The sequence below is a fragment of the Chaetodon auriga genome, chromosome 15 (assembly GCF_051107435.1).
Source record: "Chaetodon auriga isolate fChaAug3 chromosome 15, fChaAug3.hap1, whole genome shotgun sequence".
NCBI lineage: Eukaryota > Metazoa > Chordata > Actinopteri > Chaetodontiformes > Chaetodontidae > Chaetodon > Chaetodon auriga.
In genome coordinates, this window is record NC_135088.1 from 18,320,171 (window position 1) to 18,348,076 (window position 27,906).

Genomic DNA, 27,906 nt, shown 5'->3' on the forward strand with positions numbered 1-27,906 from the left:
AAAAAAAATCCATCTAGTACAGGCAGATGTTCAAATATTTCAGTGAATAAGTGAAAACATTAACCTTCTGGTAGGAGCCATCCTCTGGGAACTATGTACGTCCACAAAACTACCCGAATGCATGACAAAAAACTGCAAACTAGCTGAAGAACTACACTGCTTTAAACACTGCGGTCTGCTTTCACTGACTGTGTGCAGGTATACACAGAGCGGTAGCTGTGACGGGTACTGATTAAAAAGCTGCAGGTGGGGACATACCAGAGTGCTGTTATTATTTTTCAGCTCCTTAAGGGTTGTCTCAGACACCTGGGTACACCTATGACAGCGCTGCAGGCACACTGACACGCATGCACATAGCACAGAGCGCTGAAACAAAGAGCAAACACATTCGTAGGAATGCTGTGGCAGCTGGAGACACACACACAGCAAGGACCTGGCACACACAGTGGATTTTGATATGTAATTATAGGAGTAAAAGTCCATATTCAGCAAGATCTTTCGCCCAGTGTCACTTCGATGCTATTAATCACTGATCAGCAAATCAGCAGCTCTAACAGCTAAAACAAGTCAGGCCTACGAATCAGTAAGGCCACTCTAGAGAAGACGTTAATTACACTGGATCCCTCTAATAGAGTCACGCCGCACCAATTAAAGACAACAGAGACACAGCGTGGACGTACAGAGCTCATTACTCACGTAAACAACACAGTTCTCACGGGACAGAGAGATTAATGGCAGTCCTCTTATAGCACATACATAGTGCCGGCATGATGAAAACACATGCAGCGACGGCGGGGGAAAACAGAGACGGAGCAAAGTGCTGTAACACACTCGCACACGGATGAGAAATTTCCAAAGCCTGTGAGGAGAAAACAATGAAAGAGAAGAGACTTATTTTCAGTCCAGGGTCCTCGTCAGGAGCAGACACCAGACACATTTCAATTTCAGAGAATTTCAAAGATTCTCGGGGGCCGATGAGAGGACGGGAGGGGGTTGGAGGGAAGATGAAGAGGCGATGGAGGGGCGGGGGGTGAAGGAACAAAAGGAAGAGTTGAAAGCAAGACCTAGAGCACGGAGGTGAGAGGGGAACATATTCCTCAGGAAAATTGCATGTGTATAGCATTTTCTTGTTACATCTCTCTTTGAGGCCCAAGTAAGGTATTGGGGTGATAAGTGCATCCACGCGCTTGCTGTCTGGAGAGCCTCTGGTCTCTTGTGATGCGTGCTGCTCAGCGCCATTTCTCTTCCTCTTCTGAAATAGCGGTCAACATGCAGGCGCTGAGAGGAGGCCTGCTGTCGTAAAGACGGGGCAGAAATCACGATCAGGTCCTCTGACAGAGAAGACATCCCTCTCCTCTATTTCGCTGAAGGCCTTTCAGTCGACTGAGGCTGTTTGTTCCTCTCGGAGACGCTGACAGGCTGTAATTCGTGTTCGGACAGAAAAACCTCAAAGTGCTACACCGTGTTCAGAAGCAGCCATATATTCTTTTTTTTTCCCATTTGAGTATTTCTCTCAGGATTTGATGGATACCGTGTCTCTCCTCGGTCATACAAAGTGCTGATTGTCCTTGCGACCTCTCATGAGGGTCGTTGACTTCCTCTGGCCTCTGCGTGCCCAGACTGTGTTAAACAGCCTGGCTATAAAAGGCAAAGCAGAGATGATGGAGGGATTAGGGCCTCAGTGTCACTTCTGTTTCCCATTAAAAGTCTTATCTCCACCACAGAGACCCCTGTGTATCCAGACTGACAACTAGCCCTATATAATTCTTACATCTAATCTGTAAATCTGTCAAAAACCATCAATGGTGCCAGTTTTATCTCAGTCATTGTGGAGCTATTTTTCATGGCTATAATGTTGATGCCCTAGTTTGAATCTATTTTATTTTGCTTTATATCCTTTATTACTGTTTTATTCATGCGCTTTATTAATAAAACACCAACTTATATGACTGCTCTTTTCTGCTTTCCCTTCAGGGTTCACTAAGGATCTTCTTATCTTGCAAAGCCAGCAAGATACTTCTGTGAATATGAGTATTCTGTTTCATTTTATTTTCACTTTCTACACTTAACAAATAAAGAAAAAAATTTGAATATATTTAAATAAGGAATTAAAAGGATGCACTGTACCCATTAGAAAATGATATTTTACCATACGCATTAAGAAATGGATGATAATAATGTCAGCAGGGTTACATGCTCAAAACGGCACTGCTGGTGTTTAGCATAGACAAAGTTCACCATGTTAGTAAGTCAGGGGATCACCACAGCCACTAGGATACAACATCTAGGCATCATTAATGCCCGGACCAAATTTCATGGCAATCCATCCCACAATCATCAAGACATTTCACTAAAAGCCAAAAAATTCAAGCTTCTGGTGTCATCAGAGGTCAGTAGGATTAATCCTCTGGGGACGATGAATGCCACAGCATTGTGTTATTTTTAGGCTGCCGCCACACACAGCACAGATGCCTGATGGGAAAACGTCCTGTGTCAGATCAAAATCCAAAGATTTTGACTGGATAAATCTCTTTTCACTGTGACATCTCTGTGGGATGGTTGAGGAGAAAACTGTGTCCACGCAGATGTGTGTTAGCTCCACTCTGTGTGTGTGTGTGTGTGTGTGTGTGTGTGTGTGTGTGTGTGTGTGTGTGTGTGTGTGTGTGTGTGTGTGTGTGAATGTATGGTGACAGATTGAGGGTGCTGGGAGACTCTGGGGACCGATGACACCTCCTGCTGCTGCTGCTGAACGCGAGCGGCACTCACAGATATGACCCGCTCTGCCCTCGGCAACAAGAAAAAAGAGGTGGCCCTGGTTTCCGAAATGTTCCACTCACCCTCTTTTCTCCCTTTCTGTCTCGTTTAGTTTCGCTTGTTTGTCTTCCTCATTTGTCTTCTCACAAGAGACGACTTGTATCGCATAGATGCCTCCTGCCTGAGAAGCTTTGCTCCCCGGCATTAAACTGCTTGTGTGTGACAGAGAGAAAAAGGAGCAATTTGCAGCCAGTTTCCACACCTCATATCTCATCACAAGAGGCACTAAAAAGGTTTAAGACTTGTTGGCAGCTGCATTTTTTTGACAAAATGTACAGTAAAGAGCTGAATAACTAATCTTTCTCTTCAAGTTTTACTGTTCCACTTAGTTCCCGAATCAGCAATCATTCTGATAACTGAACAAAAGGAATTCATCCTCTGTTTTTGCATCTTGAAGCATCAGCAGCTTAAGATTTACACAATCCTGGAAACTCAAAAGTTAAAATCCAGCTCATGAGTTTTGTTTTTACCCCAGCTAACAAAGCAGAAAGTGATCAGAAATGATCTGTCAGAAGACGAGCACTGTTCAACAGTATTAGGCCGACAAGAAGACAATGACAGCCTGCGTCTCTCAAATTCTTCCAAAAATACACTCTCTCTCCGCACTTCCCATCTATCTGACATGCTTTGGTTAGAAGTTGAGAACCAGGGGAATTCCAACCACGATGAAAGAGTGCAGCTAACTCCAGAGTAAACAGAGCTAGACCGAACCAAGAGACCCGAGAGACAGGGGAAATCATTAATGCATCAAAGGCTGTCAAAAGAATACAGTCTAAAAGTCTGAAAGTGTAAACACAGCAGATGGTGAGCATCTCATCCATGGACGGGCGATTCAGCCCCACTGACACAGAATTAGGCCCTACTGAGGTTGTTTGTGTCGGCCTGTCAGTGAGAAGGGATGATGGGGAAAATGGCTGGATGGATTAGAAAATTAGAAACTTATGTTTTTTGTTTTACTTTTGGTCATCGTGTCTATTGTTTTTTTTAATCACTGAGATCTTGAAACATGCTGTTAACGTGCACAGATGTAGAATGACATTTTCTAAACTTTCATCTGAAATTTGCATGAAAATAATCCTACTAGTTTAAAATGATATGACCAGTGTGATCAAAGATATTTACATCTGAAACAATCCCAGATCTAATAAACACTTAAACATATGGGCTCAACACATAAGTGCTGACAGCTACTTCCTTTGTAGTGTTTTACTGAACAGGCTATTCTTAGTGCGTCACGTTTCAGATGCTGTAGATGTTCCCCAACAATCATCTCACTTGTCTGCCCTCAGCACCGACCGTCTCTGCACAAGAAGTCATTATTGGGTTAGCTGCAGCTCTGAGATTCACTGGCAGCATTCAGCAGCCAGTGTAAATTCTGGATACATGCACCAGGGGATGGGCAGATAACATGCAGCTTCACTGTCACTGGTGAATGGATATTGTGGTTGTTTCAAGAATATTTAAAGTCAGTAATGATCCCACACAGTCAGGAATTTTGTGTGCACAATTACAGTACGTAGAGTCAGCAGGTAGCGAGCAGGAAGTCTGCAGGTAAGCTGTGATGTTTATAACAGTTATGGTAATAACTTTTCTGTATGCCTTCAATTTTGTTCCGTTAAATATGTTTGGCTACAACCTCACATGTCGCCTTGTTCCCAGACACTTTTATCATTAATCTTTCTGGTCAAAGCGACAAAAACAAGTCCCGAAGCTGTAATAACTTAGAATTATCATGTCATGATATCAGACAGTCTGCACAAACACGACCGAGGACAAGACGGTGTTCTGTCAAAAGTGGCATTTAGTGAACATTCAGTTTCCCAATGATCCTGTTTCATTCATGCTTCACTTCCTGTCCAGCAGCCTCGTCGTGACCCCACAGTCGCACGGTGAAAGAAGTGAAATGAACAAGAGAGGCCGTTGAGGGAGGCCGGGCTTTAATCTGTTTGGTCCCAGACCGGCTCCTTGCTCCATCCGTCTTCCTCCCCTGTCTGTCTGCTCCTGTGAGGTGCCCTCTTTAAACTGTAATCAACGAGAGGCGAGCGAGGTGAGGGATGTGTGGGGACAGAGTGAGAGAGCGAGAAGAGGAAAGACAGAGATCTCCCATCCTCTCTATCTTCACTGTGTATACTTCTTTGTTGTAACGGATTAGATCACAAGCTAGAGAGCATCCATCCCACCGGCAGATCAATCAACGTGAGCTGAGTGAGCAGCCCAACACACACAGGACATATCAATTAGGGGGGAACTGTGTGTGTGCGTTAGATGTGTGTATCACATGGTTGCACAAACCTGATTAAGTTTCATAGAAAAAGCGAACACCTTTTCCTTATCTTACTTGAACTGGAGCTTTCAAATCATTCGCAGGGGAGGTAAACAAAAACAGAAGGTCAAAAAAGAGTCATTTTCACAACTTTCACACTGAAACTCAAAAAAGATTGTGATTAAAATGATTTATTTAGATTACTTTTTTTTGTCTATATGAGATGAGAAAGCTGTGAAAAATGCCCATTACAAGTTCACAGAGCCCAAGGTGACATTTTCAGATTGCTGTTTTGTCCATTATCCAAATATATTCAGTTTACAATTACTGTATATGAAACAGAAAACCTGCAAAATTCTCAAATTTGAGAAGCTGGAACAAATGAATGATTAGTATTTTGTTTGATAAATGACAATTAATCAGTTAGCTTTTTTGGGCACTTGACTAATTAATGAATCTATCATTTTAGTACTACACAGAACATTTTGAACATAGCTATCACTGAGAGTGTAAAGCTATTTTCCTTCTATTTATTCAGTTTAAATACTTCTAATATGGTAGACACTAGGCTTTACTTAATCCATACTGCAGGCCACATGTCAGTGAAGTAGAACATCTTCACACACACCAAGAGCTCCAGATCGATGCCATGAGACAAGTGGATCAGCAGGTGAAAGCATGAGGACAGATTTCATTACAAAACTGATCGATGAAATCAATAGATCATAGTTGTGTGTGTGTGTGTGTGTGTGTGTGCGTGTGTGTGTGTGTGTGTGTGCGTGCGTGTGTACATGGGTACAAGTCCAGATAATAAGAGAGTCTGGTCCTGATGGAGGGAGAAAGAACCATCTACAACTGACTGCTTTTATGACAGTGTGTGTGTGTGTGTGTGTGTGTGTGCGTGTGTGCGTGTGTGTGTGCGCGAGCGGTCCCTCCGGTCTGTGGTCCCTCCCAGAATACTGATCCGAGCACTACCTTCATGCTGAGATATGATAGCTGCTTACAAATAACCTCAGAGAGCGATGCACATATCATATCCTCTTCGTCCACAAAGTCAGAGATACACATCTTCAGGACCAACAGCAAAGATATGTGTATGTGTGCATATGTGCATGATATATAATCCAGACAGCGGCAAACATTGTATGTGTATGTGTGTGAGCTCACCCTTACGCCTACCTGCCTTTTTGTGTGAGGAAGAGGCCGGTGAAGGAGTGTGTGTTTGACTGAAGGAGGCACCGTGCCAACTGCATGTGGGGCCCAGGGGGGTCAAGACAGGAATTTGGAGTTCTCTCTCTGTACCTTTAGGTATGTGTTTTGTGTGTGTGTGTGTGTGTGTGTGTGTGTGTGTGTGTGTGTGTGCGCATGTGTGTGTGTATGTGTGTGTGTGTGTGTGTGTGTGTGTAAAGAGGGCATGCATGCACCTGTGGGTACCATCTTTTGACAAAGATGGAATGGTATGTCGGAAACTGAGTCATGGCCCAAAGGAGCACCTCATCAAAATACACACACACACACACACACACACACGCACACACACACACACACACACACTCTGTCTCTCTCTCTCTCTCCCCCCCCCCCCCCCAGTTGGCTTCTCTAATCCCAATAAGTGCCAGCCATCTTTCATTGGCATAATATATTGCAGTCTGTATTCTGAGTGGACAGATAGACGAATCTCACTGTCACATGCCAGACATGTGAACACACTGAAAGCAGGTGTGTATTTGTCACATCATCACACCGCGTCAAAGAATGACTGGTGCATTGTGAGCTCCTTTCTGACTGAGCAAACAACAGATGAAGTGGTCTTACTGCAGAGTTATTGTACATGTGAAGAGAGAGACACTTGCATTGGGAAGTTGACAATTCTTTGCTAACGATTATACATTTAGATTTGTCAGTAAAGGCTGTGCATGTTGAGGGAACTTTGCTGGCAGCAACCAGCATTCTGCTCAGAGAGCTAGGCCCCACTTCATTGACACATACATGGAAATTAAATCTTCATGAAATCAACAATGCCAAAAATACTGCACATAAACTAGAGGATGGATTGGCAGAGAGAGCTGAAGAAGGAAAGGGGTGTAGAATCAAAGTCCAGAGGAACAGATGCATGGACAAACAGAAGTGGTGCATATATACAATATTCCACTGTGACTGTGTTTGAGATCACATTGCTGCAAATGCTTCCATTGTAACAGCTGTATATAAGGATCAGATGGATCACAACTGGGTCGGACAACTGCAAGTACGGACAGAGCAACATCAGCATCAAATTAAGATACACCACAGCAATAAAAGAAAAAAAAATCCATTAAGTGTAAAAGCTTTTTTAAAGAGACCAAAGTGATTCATTGCTATCCTCAGGGGACAGATATCCTTTTTGTTTGAGACAGAAGATTTCCCATCAGCCCTGTCATCATGCTCTGGGAAAAGATGATGCAATCCACATCTGATCATCTGTATCACTGTACATGATTATCCGTCCAGCTTTTTATAATAGTACAGTATAGCAAAACACAGTAGAGTTTAGAGTTTGGTCTAAACAGAGAAACATGACTGCACTGTAGTATGGGCCATACTGTATGTATGTGTTGTTGTGAAGGGAGTGCCATCTGAAGATGATACCCTACAACAAACGAGTGGGTGTGTTTACAGCAGAATCTGGACATGTCCTGCAGGAAGGGGGGGGGGGCTTCCAGTGGTTGGAAGATAACAGAAAACTGGATCCCAGCCAGCTGCCAGCTAGACAGCCTCTGGTGGGGAACAGTTCTGACTGTCTGGTACTGTAGCACAGCTTAGTACAATTATGTGTAGCAAAGCTTAATGTAGTGTATATTATAGTATATGCTATAGTATATGTAGTATACAACAGTTTGTACCCAGATTATACATACATCATGCTTCAACTCAATGATCACTGAATTTTGGTGGATTTTCTCGTGCAGTGCAGATTTATTTCACTTCCTGAATAAAAAGACAATAAACGTTGGTCAGTTTAAGATCAGCAACAAAAGCAGGTCACTCTGCCCACTTCAGCATCTCCACTGAATCTACCTGATATCTGTTCATATCCAGCTGCCTCTAAATGCAGTCAGTCCTCAGCCGCCCTGCTGCTATTGTCTTTGTGAGAAAATATTCCCTCTGCTGCTCTCTCTGCCTTTTGCTGCAGACACTTGAAAGCTCAAACATGTCCTGGATTGCTACAGTTCTTCCCTTCTCATCTGTGCAGACCAGCGACTAGGATACATACAGCAAAAATGGTGAAATGGTTTTATTTTGTGTAGATTTTATCCGCACTGTACATGGAGCTACCAGATATTTGTGACTGCTTGCCCTTTAATCGTCACTTAACAAAGATATTAGATTGATTCAAACCCATGTGGTTTTTGAGAGGGAATATTCAAACGCCATTTTTGTCCAGTTTCAACAGGCCTAAAAGCTACAACCAGAAGTTAGCTAACTTAGCATAAAGCCTGGAAACAGGAAACAGCTTGCCTGACTGTGTCTGGTAAAACCACAAATTGATGTTTTTACACTGGTTTTTGTCGAGATTAAGCAAACGAGATATAACATGTTAATTAGGGAGCTTTGGAGTTTCTGGTAGGCAGACTTTGTTACCTTTATGCTAAGCTACTTCAAATTTCTTGACAAAGCTGTTGAGCTGCGAATGCCGATGATGTAAAAAGGCCGGACTATTCTCTATTTCAGAGTGTATTTACAAGAATTCACAAGTTGGCCAGCGTACATGCATATGCACACCTACACGTAGTCCTCAGATGCAGCATTTTTAATTCACTTAGTAGAGCTAACACATTCATTTTCCTCATGCAAATGAGAAAGTCATAAACACAAGCAAAGCAATAGCAATTGAGCAGCATTGCCTAATCAATCATGGTGTGTGTGTGACAGGTACCGGCGGTCTCAACCCTTCATATTGCCTACAAAAACTAATTCCAAACAACACAGATGGCACAAACAAAAACATGACAACGCGGCACAAGCTCTCACTCATCGCTGTGCACTCAAGAGAAGCCTCTGAGCAGAGGATCAATCACTGCATGAGAGGGGAGAGGATAAAACGACATAAGAGAAATGAAACTGAAAGGAAGGCACGAATAAACATGCGCAAACCCACACACACACACACACACACGCCCGCAAACACTCATCCAAGAGCGTGTGTGTGTGTGTGTGTGTGTGTGTTTACGGCTGAGGGCCCAGTGTAAAGGAATAAAGCAGCTGCAATCCAACAGCCACAGACACAACAATGAGTCATCCTGGCTGTTGTTCATATCAAACAAGCACTAGTGGGAATTCCTGGAAGAAACACACACACACACACACACACACACACACACACACACACACACACACACACACACACATACACACACACAAATGCGAGTTGTATTATGTGACCCACTCTGAGCCAATCTTCAACCAGCGACCATCTAGATTTACTAGCTCAAACACCCAGAGCACACACCTGAGTGCCAGCACAGGTGCGTCTTGTTCCTAATTGCAGGGGCAGGTGTTACCAGGGCTAACAAATGTATTCCCTTTGCAGTCAGGCTATTCAGTGCAGACATCAAATTGTTCCAAAAGTGTCCAGTTCGCTGAACCCAAGTAAACTTTAGATGTTGTTTTGTCCAAAATAATTTCAGGTACAACACAAATTAATTAAGGGGAGATTCAAAGAAAGTGAAACTGGTAACATGGTCTTATTACAGAGAAACAGCAGCACATCAATAAGCAATGGATTTCCTTAATTTCCTCAGTCTCAACTGTTTACGATCATTACACAAAGACAGTACTGAATTGCATACTGATGTTTCAAACTGCAGCACACAATATCTTCGAGTCACACGTTTCCCAGAAGCAGCAGCCTCTGGTTTCTGCAGCAAAGTAAGGAAACAGCCCTTAAGTGCAGGATCTGGCTTCCACCTCATCATCTTTGCTCTAAGTCGCAGAATAAAAAAAAGCAAAGAGGCCTTCAGAGGTGGAGGACTCATGTAATATGCATAGTTCTTTCAGTGTGTTTCTGTGTGAATGTGGGTGCGTGTGTATGTGTGTGCGTTTGCCGGGGCATTCGTGGCAGAATGACGGAGGAGCAGGAAGAGGATGGAGACAGGAGAGGAATAAGAAACAGGCAAACATGTTTTGGATCCTGCAACGCTTCTCCTCCATCTGACAAAAGTGAAAAGACTGATTCGGTCCACCAGAACAAATATGAAAAAGTCTAAAAAAAAAATAAAGTGCAGCAATTCCCCCACCTTTCCTTTCAATCTGCCTCCGTTCATCTGCCTCCTGTCCTCCACCAACAGGGCATTTGTTGCATGTTACTGTGACACAATTATATGGTGTAACTACATGCTGGGACAGCTTCAGTGTGTGCTTGTGTGTTTGTGTGTGCGCGCACAAGGATAATCAAAGGGTTTCCAGCATATACAGATGATAAGGAAGGTTAATTAATATTGTAAAGAACATTAATATCAGAGGGGAAAATTTCTTAAACATGCCGGTTTTCTTGCTTCTTCACATTTGATCTGGAGGAAAGTATCAAAGCACCGGCGCCCTTTCAAAAGGCAACATTAAAGATAGATTAAAAAAAACTGTTGATCTCAGGCGGCTGCCTCAACACAAAGTCTACGGGAGATTCTCGAGGAAACCAGAAAAATAGATGAGTTGGACAAGATGAAAGTTCAGTCTTAATTACAGTCCGGCTCTAATTGACTGGTGGAACCAATTACTTTGGTTTTTGTGGGTAATGTGTCAGCGAGCAAGCAGAGCTGAGTGCCACCGTGCCCATAATTACAATATCAGATTTGACCAATGAGTGAGCCCAGCATACAGAAAGACAAAAACACACACAGGCTTTGATTCATAAGTAGACATTAGGCCCAGTTTATCCATTTGCAATGATGAGAAATGCCGTAATAAAGCAGGGTACATATCAGTGAATGAATCAAACATGTTGCATGTTTGTAAATGCTTTGTCAAGATGGGCTGAGTGCAGATGAAGTGGCTGCGTAATGTTGCTCCAGTAAATATGAATGATTTCTGTGTAAATCTGCTCCTGCCCTGTTTAATTAATGAGATTTGTTAAACTACAGAACAAACCAGAAGAAAATGTTCAGATTGCAGCATGTGTGTCTGAGGGGTGGAGGAAGCAGCGATGGCGAGATGTGACCAATCCCATTACTGTCAACAACAAGAGCAAAACACAGCTCTGATTATACAAAAAGGGACACACACACACATACACACGCACAAACACTCTGACAGACAAGACGCACATCTATGATTAATGTCTATTGTCAGCACCCCTGAGTCACAGGTGAAGAGGTTACAATGTCAGCATCACACTGCGTCTAAACTGGGTCACGTTCTGTCTGCACACACACACACACACACACACACACACACACACACACACACACACACACAGCATGAGCAGAGCAAAGACTTGTGCATAGAAGCTAAATCGACTTTTCTGTCCTTGATTTCTTTGGTAGATCATGAGATTCGGTGGTTCTCCTTGCAAAAAACGACTTTTGAGGTGTGTGAGAGCCTTCGGGCCGGCCGAGTCATGATGAAACAGAATGAAATATAAGTGATTGACAGAAAACAAGCAAAAAAGAGGTTTGGAGTACTGATTGTGATGAAGACGTGCTTATAGGAAATGCTCTGTGAGAGGAGTTAAAAAGGATGAGAGCAAAAATTGGACGGAAGATGGGGGAGTGACAGGTCAGAAGAAGGAGCATGGATTTACTCCACACACGAACTCTCAGAAGCACAGCATATTAAATGAGAAGGAAGCAGCCTGGAGGGCGGAGCAGAAATGAAAGACTCCAAAACAACGGCTGGCAAGGAATGTTTGAGCGAGGCGCTTGACCTGAAGTTGCTCCCATCACACAGAAATACGGAAAACTGGACAGGAATTGCTACGTTTTGTGCCTGGAGGCAGCTGGAAGGAGTTCAAAGATGGCTGAGATAATCAAATAATGCTCCAGTAATGTTTGCTCTCTAAGAAAAGTTATCTCGCTCAGTCTGAGACTTTCTCCAGGAAAACGCTTCAGAATACTAATGGTGACATGAATGATGGGCCAATCATCCTTCCTCCCGCAGTGATGAAAGAAAAACTCACAAAGTGTAATTTAATTGTTGGAGGGACACATTCTGCTAATAGGGTCTGCCACTCTAATCCAGCCCGATATGGAAAATGTATTCATCTGAATTGGAAAGGTGATTGACAGCTGGCACAGGTACCATATGGGCTCCGGCGGCGACAGCAGCACTGAAATAACACAGCAGGTGCTTTGATCAAAGCAACTTCCTATTTTCATCACCATGCTTCAGAGGACATCTGCATAGCAGCTTTGCCCAGGGGAACGCTGACACAGCAGGCCGGGCTTCCTTAGCATCAGCACAATGAAACTGGATGTGAGAGTGTGTATGCGTGTGAGGGAACACACACTGCCTCTCCCTCCCCAAGCAGCCAGGGTTGGGGTGAAAGCACTGAAGGACTCTCTGATGGGGATGCAGATAAGAAGGTACAGTTTCAGAGGGCTGCACAGAGGGAATCTTCAAAGGGAAATATTCACCGGGTACAGCTGGGGTTGGATGGAGTTTAGCTGCAAATTAGAAGCCTTTTCAGCCAAAGGACAGTCCACTGAGCGAATGATAACGTTCCTTCACAGAGCCAGTTTCCATTCACCCTGCTGTGACTGCAAAATTTGCTCGTTCGGTGCCGAGAGTAGTCACAGTGTCATGGCTTTGATTTAATTCAGTCCTGTGGCTCAAACAAAGTACTGTGATATATGCAGATATCAGAAGAATAATTTAGTTGTTACTGATGTTGTTGTACAAGAGGTTGATTTCCCAAGTGCCCACCAGTCATTTAACCTACCTCTCCTCACACTCAAGGACGTATCAAATACTGCTCTTAATCAGTAGTCGCCCTGCAAGGGTCGCAAAGTAAATCTGAAGGGTTGTATGATAAGGAATCAGCTAGTAAAAAGCATGTTAGCATGCTAACAGATAAGATTCACTAAACTATTATGCTGTAAAAAAAAAAATCCAAATACTAAAACAATTGGTAGCTCCCCAAATTATGTTGGCAAAAAATATACATTGAGGTTTACATCAAGTCACCAGGCTTTACTCAAAGCACTCGATGGTCGAATAACATGCAAGGCTTTGTCATCAATAAGGCAAATCTAGATTTCCAAAATAAAATTAGCTGCTTCTTCAGGACTTCGCCTTTAGCTGAGGTGAAACATCATTAGAAAATATGTTTCTTCAGTGACTTGTTGTGCTTTCAGCTTTTTTCTTTCTTGACTTGCCATCAAGGTTAAAGTTAAAAGGATTTCAACAAGATCTTGACATTTTGAAAAAAACACAAGAACATTTTCATGCTCTAGCACATGAAATATTTCGTACATTGTTGAATGCCTTGTGCAGACACTTTGGGTTTATATACTTTTCTTTAAAAGAAACCAAACAAAAACAGTGCTGCCCAATTCAGCGCTCACAGTAAAGCCAGATTTCAGTTGTAGTTTCCCGCTTATTGCAGAGTGATATTTCTCTCCTTTTATCTCCCCATGTAACAATGAAAAACTGCAAACACAAACTTCTCCGACTCTACAGGTAAAAAAAATATCTCTTTCAAGAACAGAAAAACAGAGCTTCAAGCGTATCCCTTTCAAGTCCTCAAACCAAGCAACTCCCAAAGAGCCTTTTTCTCACCACTAACATTTTTTTTTTTTGAAGTGGAATACTACTCTCTTGCAGTCAAATCAATAAAAAACAGAAAAAAAACACCAGGCAATCAATGCAGCAAATAAAATCTCCAGCGGATTTTTATGTAAGCACATAATGCACATTATCTCCATATGTTAATATGGCTATAACCCTGCAGGAAAACAGCTGAGATTAAGCTTGTATGTGCAGCGAGTGCTTGTACACTCAGCCGAGTGTGACATGTCTTTAGCCCCGAACAGATAACTGCACTGCGAGAATCTGCCTGAGCGTTGTACCACGACAAAACCCCAACGCAGCGTTCAGCTGCTTCTGTCAGCGGGTGAGTCTGAAGAAAATGAGCCGAAAGAGCCGGGGAGACGAGCGACGAAAGTCACTGTCGCTGAAAACTGGGCTGCTGGAACGTTATCTACATGGAAATTAAAATGCACTGTGAAATTCTTGTCTTTAATGGACATTAAATTAGAATGCAGTAATGCTTGTATGTATTTCTTAAACCTGCAAAGTGCATGAGTCTGTAGGTTCATGCCTCCCTGTCTGCTCACACACACACACACACACACCAGACCAAAGAGCCGTCCAATCCAGTGGATCCTGACCACTAAGAAGAACGAGTCGATGAAATATGCATGACAGGAGAAAAAGCTCCCCGCCTTCGCACACAGAAATGTTCTACCTCCCGCTCTCTCAAAGCGTAAAACATTGATGGCGGCAGTGCTTGGTGGCGCAGCGGCTGAACCGGCTGGATGAAGCGCCGAGCTCCACCGGTGGTGGGTTAGCAAGTTCACATCTAATTCTGGACTTCACCCACGGGACCAAAGGGCTGAGTAAGAGCTGGGCAGCTTCACCTCAAAAAAAGGTTTTTCTTGGTTCAACCCGGCCCTCAGCCGAGCGTGCGTGTGTGCAAGTGAGTGTTTATAGAGCAGGACATGACAGAATGGTTCACATGTAAGGTCATAATGTGCTTTTACTTCTGAGAGAGTGTGCAAACATTCCTGGGTTGAGCCTTCTACCTTCTAGCTGTGTAATAGAAGCAGTGATACAGAAGATTGTGCTGAAAATGGAAACAGTGTTTTGGAGGTATATGACCACAATGGTTGATGCTGTCTTAGAGCTCTGTGATGAGTGCAGACTGGAATGTTCATATATTGGCAGTAAGGGATCAGCAAGAGGTTGAAGACAAAGGCGACAGTACTTGAAGAGTCCTGCTCTATTTCTGCAGCTATCAACAGCCGCCATATTTGGAGAAGGCGCTGTCAAATACACCCTTAATTTGGGCTGAATGGTGATTGTGCTCGGCCCATCAAACAAAGCTGTCCTTCCCTTCCTATCAGATATTTAAATGATTCATACGCTTGAACGGCCGCACCTTGCATTATGTGTATATAAATGAAGCAAGAACCTCAGAAAACACAGCCTCACCTTTACCCTCGTCGAACCTTAAAAGAAGTTATGATGTGCAAAATGTGTGTCCTCACTTTGTAGGATTTCTCCTCGTAATGACGTCAGCCCTCACAAGTGGAGGAACCCACCTTCGTGCACACACACACACACACACACGTACTGTAGAAAACACAGTGATCAAAGCAGGCATCACGTCCACCTGCAAAGGCAGAGTTGACAAGCAGCGTCTCGTCAGCAGTTCATTTCTCCCTCTCTGCTAGAAAACACGCGCCCTCAAACGCAACACTGATAATATGCACACCACAAAGAACACCATTGTTCTTAATCTACTTGTTTCAGTTTATCAGCTCTCTTTGGTAGCACACACACACACACACACACACACACACACACACACACAAATGCACACACTCATACTTGCAATGCTGGGAAAACAAACAGTCTTCTGATCTGCCCTCCTCGGGGCTTTGTGGGCTCTCTGTGAAATCTCCGTCTATCTAGACAAGAGTCGACCTGGAAACGGAACAAAGGCCCGGCTCCTCGCTTCTTATTGTCATTTAGCAAAGTCTGTCGCCACGAAAGGCACACAGCTCGATTGCACAGAACGGGATTACACTCAGAGGCGCGCACGCACATGCACACACATTCACACAGAGAGGCACAGCCACAGACTCCTTCTCATCTTCCCAAAGCAACACTGATCTGATCCTGGAGTCAGACAGAGAAGTATGAGAGTCTGGCTGTGAGCAATAAGCGCCACTTTAAACACACCATTAACCATGCTCTGCAAAAGTTCCAGATTTGTCACTAAGGATTTAACCTGCCCAATGAATTCAGCCTCTAATTACGTTCAGTGAAATGTCACATGCAAGGATTTAAATTAGCTACTCAATATTCTCAAGGATAGAGGCTACATAATTGCTGCTGACGCTAAATAAATAAATGAGGGGGAAAAAAAATAGCGATTAAGGGTTTGTGGATCAGTTGACCTGAAGAACAGAGTGGGTAGATGAAGCGACTTCAGTCTTAGTAAATCCAAATGGCAAGAAGGTGGAGAAACATGATGAAGAGTCCACGTGCTGGTGGTTCTGTGAGGGTGCACAGAGCTAAATGCTAACATCAGTATGCTAACAACTTACTTTGCTGTGTTACATATGAACATTTGCTAATTAGCACTAGAGCTGAGGGGAATGACACTAGTTTTGCAAGTATTTGGTCCTGCTAAAATTATATTGTAATTAATTTGTTGCACTTTGTCTCATGACAAAAATAGATCATTTTGTCATTTTATCTTAAACAGTGCAGTAGGAGCACCAGAAGTGTCGGCTTTTACAGAGTCAGTGGTAAACGTGAAGGTGTAAAACCCAGACTAACATATGTTGGTATCTAAAGCACACAGGAATCATATCCAACAGAAAACGTTTGCACCAACCGCCATTAAAATGGTCCGATGCACAGGGCATTAGTGTGAAGGCCAGGACTCAGCAGTGACATGAGTCGTGCTGTAGTATGGGTTTTTAAAGCCAAAGCGTTGACATGACTGCGCTTTGTTTACGAGGCTACTTCTCTGTTGGAGTGAAAGCGACGGCCTGATAAGTCACACGTAGCCCTGAACCAATGACCTGTGTTAAGAAGGCATAATTGTCTTTTTACAGCAAGCTCTAAATCTCTCCTCGCCTTCCCTTCGCAGATTCACCCCTACAGGTATCGTGCAGACTCTGGTTGCCTAGCAGCAGCTGTCCTCGAGTTGTTTCTTTTGTCTTTTTTTGTTTTTGTGACTGATGAGCACCGAGTCAGCTCCTTTTTTTACAGGTCTGGTAATAGGCAGTGCTATCAATGCTTGTTGCAGAGTGGCATTAATGGTGAAAGATAGGATAGTGAAGGATGTCTTCTATTTGACAAGCACAGGGACAATTCAAGATGCTGAAATCATGAATTCTGCACAGCTGAAGGACTTCACAAGTTCAAAAATGTTGTGTTATTTCTGAGAAGAATGTCCTCCGTCTCTGTCTGTATCCAGTATAAGTATGCATCTGTACTGACCTGCAGCCATCTGCATGTATCCAGCCAGGGTGCAGATCCTCCTCTCACATCCTCCACTGGGCAGGAAGATTGTGATGATGGCCAACAGGGAGCTGACAGCCAGCAGAGCACAGCCTCCTGAACAGAGCACCGCACTGGTCTGAAGAATACAAACACAGAACAATTTCATTTTAGCTGCGTTTATTCACCAAAAGTCCAACCGACACCTCCCTGATTGACACTCGCACAGTTGCACATATTCACAACCAGGAGCAAATTCTTCTGTGGAAATCTGCTTGTCGTGTCACGTAGCCACAAACCAATGTGTACATGTTTATCCTCATGTCAAAGAGTTAGGACTCGTCGCTACATTTGAAGACACTCCCTGAAGCCAAAAGTGTGGGTTTTGGTTGGGTCAGATTGCATAATCTCACAGTCAATCCTCCTAACAGGTTAATGGCTCTCTCAGCTTGAAAACAGCACTCCATGGCCAAACAACAGGGCTCTGTCCCTATTCATTACATCTTTGCTCAATCACACACACATGCTGGGAGCAGGAGGAGCAAAACAGAGGCAGGAAGCACTACCACACACACACACACACACACACACACACACACACACACACACACACACACACACACATACAACAACAGATTCATTCACAACTTTTCTGATGAGCTTTGACTGTACAAATGTATCCATACTGGTACATACAGCAGCACGCATAGCAGTGAGGAAGATGGGTTTATTTGTACAAATGTGCTGTCAGTGTTTTCACACAGATCAATGTGCTAAACTGTCCTCTTGAGCCGCTCTCACAGAGACTCCTGCGAAAGTGTGCATTCCTGGACGAGTGGCAGCTAAGTTTAAAGCCCTGCCGTACATCAGCCCTGAGGGAGTGTGTGTATGTGCGGGCGTGCGAGCGCGTTTCCCACAACCTGTGTGTCTTCGTGGTGCTGTTTGATCTGCATAACCTCTCAAACTGACTCTCCAGCTTCAATAAAGCTGCCACACATCCTCCTCGACACATTTAGTAGTCAAGTGCTTGGACAAGTGCAGCACACTAACGCAGTCAGAAAACAGAGCCACGCTAGTGATTAGCATGCAGGCGGGGGCGATCGGAGAGAAATGTCTAACATGCACGAGGGAATTGCAGCCCTAAAACACGTGTCATTATGCATGTCCCTGATGTGACTGACGTGAATGGAGGAAGGATGAAAGCAGAGTGATTTCCATGCCAGACAGAAGATTTAATTAGCTTGTTCTGGGTGTTTGGCAGAAAGGCAGAGAGGGGAGCAGGCGACTTTAAGTGCTGTGATGTTGGTGGCAATGATGATGATTATTCCTTTGACCTTTATTTGTCCAGGTTTGTTGGGTGTGTATGTTTTTCTTCATCGGCGCCCTGCATATATAAGCAGTGCATTTATACACATCTGGGTTACAGATCAGCTCCCCGGGCACTGCTGGGAGCAAAGTGCCTTGCACAAGGGCACCTTGACCATGGCTACGATGTAAAGGAAGGGCGTGTGTAGAATAAGAACAACTCCCTCGGGAGAGTGATTTTATTGCAAATCATTTTAAGATTATACATTTAATTTGATGTAATTTACGATTCAAATGCCATCTTTATTCAGCACAGTGATCATTTCTCAGTCTCTCTAGCAGGGCAGTGTCTGGTGACAATTTTTTCCTTTGTGACGGCAGCTGGGATATTAGCTAAGCTACAATATTAGCCAGGGGACAGCAGATGAGCCATATTTTTTCATTCAGACCTGTAATTAATTGCTTCTTTGGCCATTTGGGGGCAGTGGAAAGTTGATTATTTACACATTCAGGAGATACGTAACAACATTGGCATTCATACGGAGTTGTGTCCAATATTCACTCACTTTTAGCTCGGTTTAGTCCTCATCGACTCTTGAGAGAAAAATCTGCCTTAAATGCTGTACTACGTTCCCCAGCTACACTGAAATTGAACCGAAACAATAAAGTTGTGCGGCATAAAACCAAAACAATGAGTGCTAAAATGCTGTAAGCTGCACAGAGCTGAGAGGAACAGCAGACGAGAGCAGTCGCCTGATTATCAGGGTCAATCAGTGCGACTCATGTGCCCCTTTGTTAACATAAAAACACTGATCATAGCCACTTTAATAAACCATAACAGGGACATAACAAGTAAAGAAACGTGTTGCCAATAACAGCCCTTATCTCTGGCACTCCTGCCACAGCTACTTGTTTTTCTTGTTTTGAACCTGGAGAATACAAGAGGACAGAAAATGCAGCAGCACACTTGAAGATACAGAGAAGTCATTAACTTCAGAGGTCTTTGTTCGTCTTCCTCTCTCGCTGGAATGATATTCATGTATGCAGAGAAATGTCTCCTTTCCCTCTGTTGCTTGATCTTGGCGTGCCTTGTGGGCTCCCAGTGTGCAGCCTGCCTCCCACCCTGCTGCTCTCAATTCACTATGACACATTAAAGGTACATCATGTTTCATATAGGGGAGTGGAGCTTGAAAGGGGGGAGGACAGTTATGTTCACGTATATAAGGTATAAGCTCTGAGTTAACAATAAAAGACACATCATGACTAGTCAGCTGAGCTAAGTCCCATAATGATGATTAGCTTAAAAATGCATGACTGGGGGGTAATGAAAAACACATTGAACGGCTGTAAATATAAATATTTCCATATGTAAGCAATAAATCCAGCTACTCTTTCTGTATTCTGTCCACTTTTCAGTCACTTCATTATCTGCAAGCATTAATGGATTTATACACATGACATTTTCTGTATGCCATTTAAACACAACCCAAGAGACTAACAAAGGCTATCAGAGCGCTACACAGCTATTTTTACAGAAACCAACCAACATTTCAATTAGCGGTGCCCCAATTAATCAACTCCCAACACTGCATCTGTGTGTGTTCTGATGAAACAAACTCATAATCATTACCATTTTTACTTACAGATAATAGCCTACAGAAACATTTCGGAAGCCTTTTTCCTCCAACGTACTTGCGTGGCTCTGAGCACAAGTTAATTTAGTAGAAAATGAGCTGCTAACAGCACTGGTCCTCTCAGTGATGCTTCCTAAATAGATTGTAATTATGTGTTAATAACTGGTCGAGCCACTGCAACAGCTGGAGCTGCAGAGGAAAGCGAGGGGCTGAATGAGGGAAGAAGTTTTCATTTGGCAGAAGACAGAATGAGACAGGCAGACATGTCTTAATCTCTTTGTCTTTCGCTTTACTGGAGTCTGTAAACTTGATTTGGAAGGTAATCATCTCAGGATATTGTGACTTACGGCATGTTGAGGCACAAAGACACAACTTATACACCACCACCATATTAATACAGGCAATACCTGACGGACTTGACCAACGAGCACCATTTAATTCCACAATGCTAGCAACAGGCCTGGAGCAGCATTTAATATATCCACACAAGTGTTACAATGCTGATAAAACCAAGGGCTACAGGCTCTGATACACATGTAAGACTACCTGGCTCCATCATAAAGAGACTTTATAGGTTTCCCACAATAAATGGTCCACATCCTGAGCCTGTTGGAGACCAATAACCGCACCAATACAAAAAGCTCCATCCAGCTGCTTTGAGTAATAAAGGGACAGTCTGAAGGGGACTCTTTGATTTCCAATTACATTAAGGAAGTCAGGGATTACACTGTATGGGCCAATGAAATTTCATTGTCTGCTCAATTGGGAGTTACAAGATGGAGATGGCAAGGCATGTCTCATTAAACGCACTTTGCCTTTCCAAGCCTGGACTGACTGGCTAAACGCATCAACGTAGGCTGCGAGAAATGGAGGATTTCAGCTCGTCAGAAGGGGGCAGCTACAGGACACAGTTAATGCTCACGCCGGCCCTTGGCAGAAATAAACCCACTTTACAATCCAACGCCGCTTCTTCACGGAGGACAAGAGGTGAAGCGAGAGCACTGCAGATCCGCCGGTAAGCAGACGTGACGAGTTTGCCATATTGCTCGACGGCTATCTCGTCTGCGTGTGTGTGTAACAGTTGGATATTTATTTTTATATAATTTCACCAAAATGTTCAATGTATTTCATTTTTCACACTGTTGAGGTTTCTCTCTCCTGCCTGTCTGTTTTGGGGAGCTGTGTGCGTGTGTGTAGGGGAGGGGCTATGATGAGGAGGTTTGAGGGTCTGCACCTGCGTGCTCTGGTCAGAGTCTGACTGGAGCATGTCTGCGGGTAAGACGTGTGTAAACTTCTTGCACACTAATATGAGAAATATGTTGTTAAATGAGACTGTTGTTTAGCAGGGTCGGTGCGGTTCATGTCGGGATGTTGTGGGGAAAGTTTTCCATGGTTAGCCGCATTGTGTGTGTGAGAAATGTGACTCCGAAGCAGTCTTTTAATGACGCTAGTTAGCGTTAGCTTCTGCTAACTGTTTACAATGACACGCTTCATTAGCTCAGAGCTGATACACGGCAGAGTTTTTTGTTTTCGTGTGTATGTGACGTTTTCCTCTCTCCTCGGCAGAAGTGTCGTCAGCCTCCTCATGTACACCACTCAAGTCTCTCCTATGTGTTTATTTGTGACAGGTATGGAGAAGTTTAATTGTGTTTATTTTATGTCCATTGGTTAATGTGGTTAAGATGTTATTTACATGTTGAATGAATGATTGAGAGTCTGACTGGAGCATGTCTGCGGAAGTGTCGTCAGCCTCCTCATGTACACCACTCAAGTCTCTCCTATGTGTTTATTTGTGACAGACTGAGTAAAACAAGAGTCAAAGCCTTCCAGCCCGTTTCCCTGGCTTATTCTCGCACAACACATCGCAGAGTACTGGCAGAGAAATATCTACATGGGTTACATGTGCGTTAGTGCTCGTGTTAATGTGTACAGGTACGCGACTGCTGTCTCATCGTCTGTGAGCTCGCCTCGGTCCTCACATCATGAATCAGCTTTCAGCAGCTTGAGAGCCCAGCGGTCACACCAAAGCCTCAGCCTTGACATGTTCTGCCTCTGGAAGCCCATTAGCACCGTGACACAGTTCCCCAGAACATCTGTGAGCCAGAGGTGAGGTGCTTCTGCTGCCTCCAAAACAAGGTATCAGAGATTTCCCCTGTCCAGTCCGCTTTCTGTAAACTGTTTCCCTTCCCCTTCACCTTTTCTCTCTTTGCTTGTCGTGTAGCTTCATCATCTTTCAGAGCAACCCTAATCATCCTGCCAGAGCACTAATACAAAAAGCACCCCCCGCCTCTAAATTAATGTGCTGAATAATACATCCGTCTTCCTCAATGATCTTCACCGGGAGGAGAGTGGTGGAGGCAGTGTAGTACAGATAAGTGTGTGTATGTGTGTGTGACAGTCCTCTGAATGGCTGACGAAGCTGTGTGTACGGAATGAATACGAGATGGAGAGGAGATGAGGGAGAGAGGGGAGTGGAGATTAATCACCTGACAAGTGGATGGAGTGTCCATTTGTGCCTCGGGGACAGGCTGCAGATAGGATGTGACATTCAGGAGCACTTAGGAGGACATGGGAGCGCTCGTTCCTACTCCAACACACACACACGCACATACGGATTCACTAAATGTTTGCATACAAACTAGAGGGGGTCAAACTCAGAGGGGAAAGTCTTATTCCTCTAGTTTGGATTGTGACATGATACTATAAAATCCCACACCAAGTATGATACTGTGGATACAGTGGATTTTCAGGGACAGAACAAACACTTGTTGGTTAACATGTGAAGGCTGGAATGATTTTGAGATGGATTCATCTTATGGGCAGTAGATGTTCACCAAAACTACAAAAATCAGGTCCAGGTTGTAACAAGACCAAAGGCTCTATTTTCCAGCTCTCCCTGTCAGGTCACACTGACAGGTTGAGAATCCTGGAGGTTTTCCTCACAGGAAACTAGTTGCTTTGGACAAGCAGAGCTTCAAATATGAATATATGAATACATCTGAAGATCCTACTGTCACTATGATGATCCACAATAAACTTCAACCCAAACAGTCTCCATCACGTGATGCTGCTCATCACAGCCACACATCTACTTCCATTGTAATTAAAAAAAGAGGAGCTCCCAGCGACACTGTGGCCAGACTCATTACAATGATGAGGCGCACAGGCGTTGCTACGGTTACGCGGAGCTTTGGGATGGAGACACTGGGAGTGGACTGGCATTAACGGATGGTCCAGAGAGAATTATCAGCAGAGAGAGAAGTTTTAATTAATCTACAATTTTTCACGGAACGTGTTTTTAATATGTCTGTCGATGCGCCTGTAGTAGACACTGTAGAATAAATCATTATTAATTATAAGACAAGTTTGATGTGAGCATCAAAGGTTTCTGAGGTCATTTTGCAGCAGTCTGATGCTGGTTGCACACAACTTGACTAGTAAATGTGTTGTGCATGGTTGAGCCATGACAGTCTGCAACATCACTCCAGTTAGTCTGCAGAGGGAACAGACACGTGCTGCCTTCAGGTAACTGAAAAGAGCATCACCAGATTAAAGGACAGTATAGACTGCTGCATGTGGCCTACAGAGCGTGTAAGAATCACTCATTAATATTTATTCTGTCTTGCTGGCATGATCACATCAGCTGGTTGAAGAATAATGAATAATTGAATGTAGAATAAAAGTGGACAGACGGACAAAACATGAGTAAAAGGCTTTGTGTGACTTTAGGTGTATGGGTGTGCCCTCATCAAATCAAGTGGCCAACACATTCAAGAACACAAAGCTGTCAACCTGCTCTGGTTATTCTTTGAGTTATAGCTCCAAGACACAGTCTTACATCATTTTTGCCTGAAGCCTGCATCTGTAATTTGCTCTTCAGGAACATAAAAGAACGCGCTCTCACAGAGATGTTTTTCCAAATAGAAAAAGACATTTCTGTGTCCATACTGTGTATCCTAGCAGTGATTTGCAATAAGGACACATATTGTCACTGTCTTCACAACGTTGCGTAGGCAGACCAACACCAGAGGTAACACGTCTTTTCTAATAGCTGTGTGGTTTCAGTGAATGGAAAGTGCCACTGCTGACTTTAGCTCTATGTCCTCTGCCATTTCACCATTTTGTCACTCCATTGTGGTGTCTGACACAAATACATCACAGGGTTTTTTGTGCATTCTCACATGGCATCCTCAAGAGGACATGATAAGTACATAAAACCCAGCAGCCCCTCTTCTCCCATGTGCAGAAAATGCTCATTTTTAAAATAATCCCACACTGTATTTTCTTCATTTCTATGTCGGAGCTCTCACTGTGACCGGCCTCTCAGACGTTAGCAGCAGCCTCCTCTCTCACCAGAAGTCAGCCGTTTGGTTAGCATTTGTTTGCTAGTGAGCGTAACTGCACTCGCAAACCCAACTTCATGCACTCATCTTCTCGGCAGCAACTTTACAAAACTTTGAGTCGCACAGGAAAACTCCAGCTGTGACTGCCTTAAATAATGTGATGGTGAGGTACAGAAGGTCAAGTAGCAGCTTTAATGTCATTATGTAGTGGGAGATGTGAAGAATTTTTATCAAAGTAATGACATTAAAATGAATAATTTAAAAATGTAATACTTCAATAATTCAAATGCTACGCTCTCAGGGACGGATTTTTGCATTTCAGCACATTTTCTTAACTGCTGTCTGGAAAAGCCAACTTTCTGCATTAATCTCACCACATGGGCTGACTTACTGTTTTTTCTTTTGGCCTCATGTGACTTTAATCTTGGTGCTCATTCAGACGTTCTACTACCTGGCCATGAATTCAGACATCTCTAATGTTTGGCACCACCACTCCTTTATAGAGTCAATGTCAATATCTCTAATCTTTTGCCCAGTAAGAGCCAAGACACACAGTAAGAGTAGAAAGCCCCTCACTGTCATCAGACATCCAGTGATTTCTTCCAAGGACCCATACAGGACGCTCCCTGCTGCAAAGCAATGCTTTAATGTGGTGTTGGGTCTTTGGTATCATGTTAAATGAAAGCACAGTGGAATCTCTTCTGCGCTCGCAGTGTCGCTTTCACACACACACACACAGGCACACACACACACACACACACACACACACACGGTTGGATGAACTGGGAGAAACACCCCTGAGACACACCAGAGACGGGCAACACACACACCTTTATAATACACTTGTGAGCCATGTACAGCATGTCCTGTGAAGGGATGTTTGATTTGGATCACAGTTCAGGGCGGGATGTTAGTTCAGAGACACCAGAGACTGCAGTAACCTGTCATTTCTGTTCTTAGTCTAAACTTCTGTCTAGTGGACTACACAGTATTTACCAACCAAACAGTGTTTTTTTGTGTGTTTGTATCTGAAGCAGAAAGCCTGCTATGAGTGAAGACACTGTACAATCTTCAAGGCCTCTCTCATCTGGACCAAAACGCAGGGTTGAATTACTGCCTCCAGGCCTCACATTGCCAGGGGCCCATAAAATCCACGTTTCACTCCATATGAATTGACTACGCGTTATTTGATTGATTGCACACCTGTTTTGCACCACTGAAGTACAACATCAGCTAAAATGGGTCCATCATCTCACTCTCCTCGTGCTGTGTTCACAAAAAATCCACAGACTAAAAGTCCTAAAAATAAGGGGTGTGCCAGTCCCAAAACCTGCTGCAGGTAATGCATCTTATGGTGTCAGTGAAACAGAAAAAACGAACAATAACGAACTTTTAAAAAGTCTATCTTTGATGGCAGTGAGTTAATGATGGTTTTTGCATAACTCTCCATTACTGTGACTGACGAACTTGAAATATGTCACTCATCTGCTCACACGGTCCATATTCCTAATTAAGATCTGTTAATTAAACTGCTTCAAAGTAACTGACAGGCAGCTTGTTTAATTCCAGCCCAGCAGCACTGGTTGGTTTTTGGGTGTCTGAGGAGTTAGTGAAACTGCCACGTATAGGGGGAGTCAATACAGGCTAAACCACAATTTTTTAGCAGGTGAATGCAGCCATACCCACAGCACTCCAGTTATAGCTGGCCTGGTTCCAGTTTGTCCAGAGCTGCAGGCAGCTGCCTCCCTGCCAGGCCACTGCCTGCCACCTGCTGCAACACCTGGACACCAAAGAGGCTTCACTTCTCGGCTCTGGGCTGATAAATAAACCCAAATTATTGTTGATCAATGAGCCAAAGCTGCCCTGTGATCTGTCACTATGAACTATTCACTAACTGTGTTCACACTGACAGCAGGCAGTGCAATGTCTCCTATATAAACGCTCATATTCCAGTTACATGCGAGTCTGAATGATGGCTCTGCATGCATGCATGCCCTCAATCAGTCCTGCACATTTTGTGTAACTGCAAATATCTATAACTGCAAAACTCTTAGCAGCCAGGTAACAATGCAGTTTTTACTCCTTATCATTTGTCATTACTCTGCAGGTTCCACGGTCTACTCTCAATTTGTTGCTGCTGTGATATTCAACACCTTTTCAACAGATTCAGCTTTTGCCGTGCAGCAATTTCCCCGGAGGACTCATTAAAGTTTGTTTTGTACCTTCTCAGATTTACACCTTCTCAGCTAAATGAACTGCGCAGCCAGTGATAATAATACAGTGGTCAGAAGGACATGCTGAAACATTACATGAGAAGGGCTGCTTGTCGGAGAAGTTCAAAGGTTCAAACATTAAAAACTGCAGCCTAAATGTTTCCAAAGCAACAAAAGTAAAAATGAGGCCAAAGATCACCCCAGAGAGAAATTACTGGAGCTTTTTTTTTGCGCAGTAAAAGCCATTATGTTCTATCATGTTCTCCAAGACGTTTAGAAAAAGATTTATTTCAGTCTATGAATACAAGTTGTATGAATATAAACTGCCGCAGGTATCTGCCAACCTGCCAAAAAACTTCAGTGAGGCGCTGGTCCCAGAACTGCTGCAGAAACACATAAACCGCTGTTCTAGTTTCACATCAGCTGCAGTGCAGGAAGAGGAAATAGATGCATGCTGGTATCATCCCAAAGGAGAATCATCTTTATGAAACCCTCAGGTAGAGCAGCACAGACAATGACTCATGTGTAAGAGACTGTTATGGAGGGCTATAGGGCACAGAGAAGAGCTTCTATTTTCAGCACGGCGCTCAGAGAAAAATACCTCCATTTCAAAACTACGTGAAGTACAGCAGTCCCATTGATTCACATCAAACGGTGGAAATCAAAAGCCGAAGAAACTTTAAGAGACAAGTAAATTCCCTCGATTCACTGATGATGATGATGAGGAGGAGGAGGAGGAGGAGGAGGAGAGCTCATAGAAAGGTTTCTCTTTATGTGTTAATCAAGAATTGTATGATAAGTGATCAAGTGTATATCTGGCAGTGCCCACACACACACACACACACACACACACACACACACACACACACACACACTGCAGCACTACATGGCTGATTACCTCTGTTTTCCTACAGTGCAGAGATCAGGGCAGGCAGATCCCATAGCTGCACGTTCTTGACCAAATCTAAGTCTGCAGTGCATACAAGCGCCTCTCCTCATTGTTATACCTGCTCTGCTGCCATGTGAATCCAATCTACAGCATCAGATCAGAGATCAGAGTCATCACATACCCTGGGGGGGGGGGGGGGGGGCAATGCATCCAAATAGCAAGCAGCAACACACAA

General features: G+C 43.7%; 1 protein-coding gene across 1 annotated transcript in view; it reads right to left on the reverse strand.

Annotated features, from left to right (window-relative positions):
- Nucleotides 1-27,906, reverse strand: part of lhfpl7 (LHFPL tetraspan subfamily member 7) — a 90,697-nt gene that overhangs the window by 49,166 nt on the left and 13,625 nt on the right. The window contains exon 2 of the mRNA XM_076750190.1: nucleotides 17,288-17,426. Within this exon, the coding sequence (XP_076606305.1) occupies nucleotides 17,288-17,426 (139 nt within the window). The remainder of the gene's footprint in view (nucleotides 1-17,287; nucleotides 17,427-27,906) is intronic.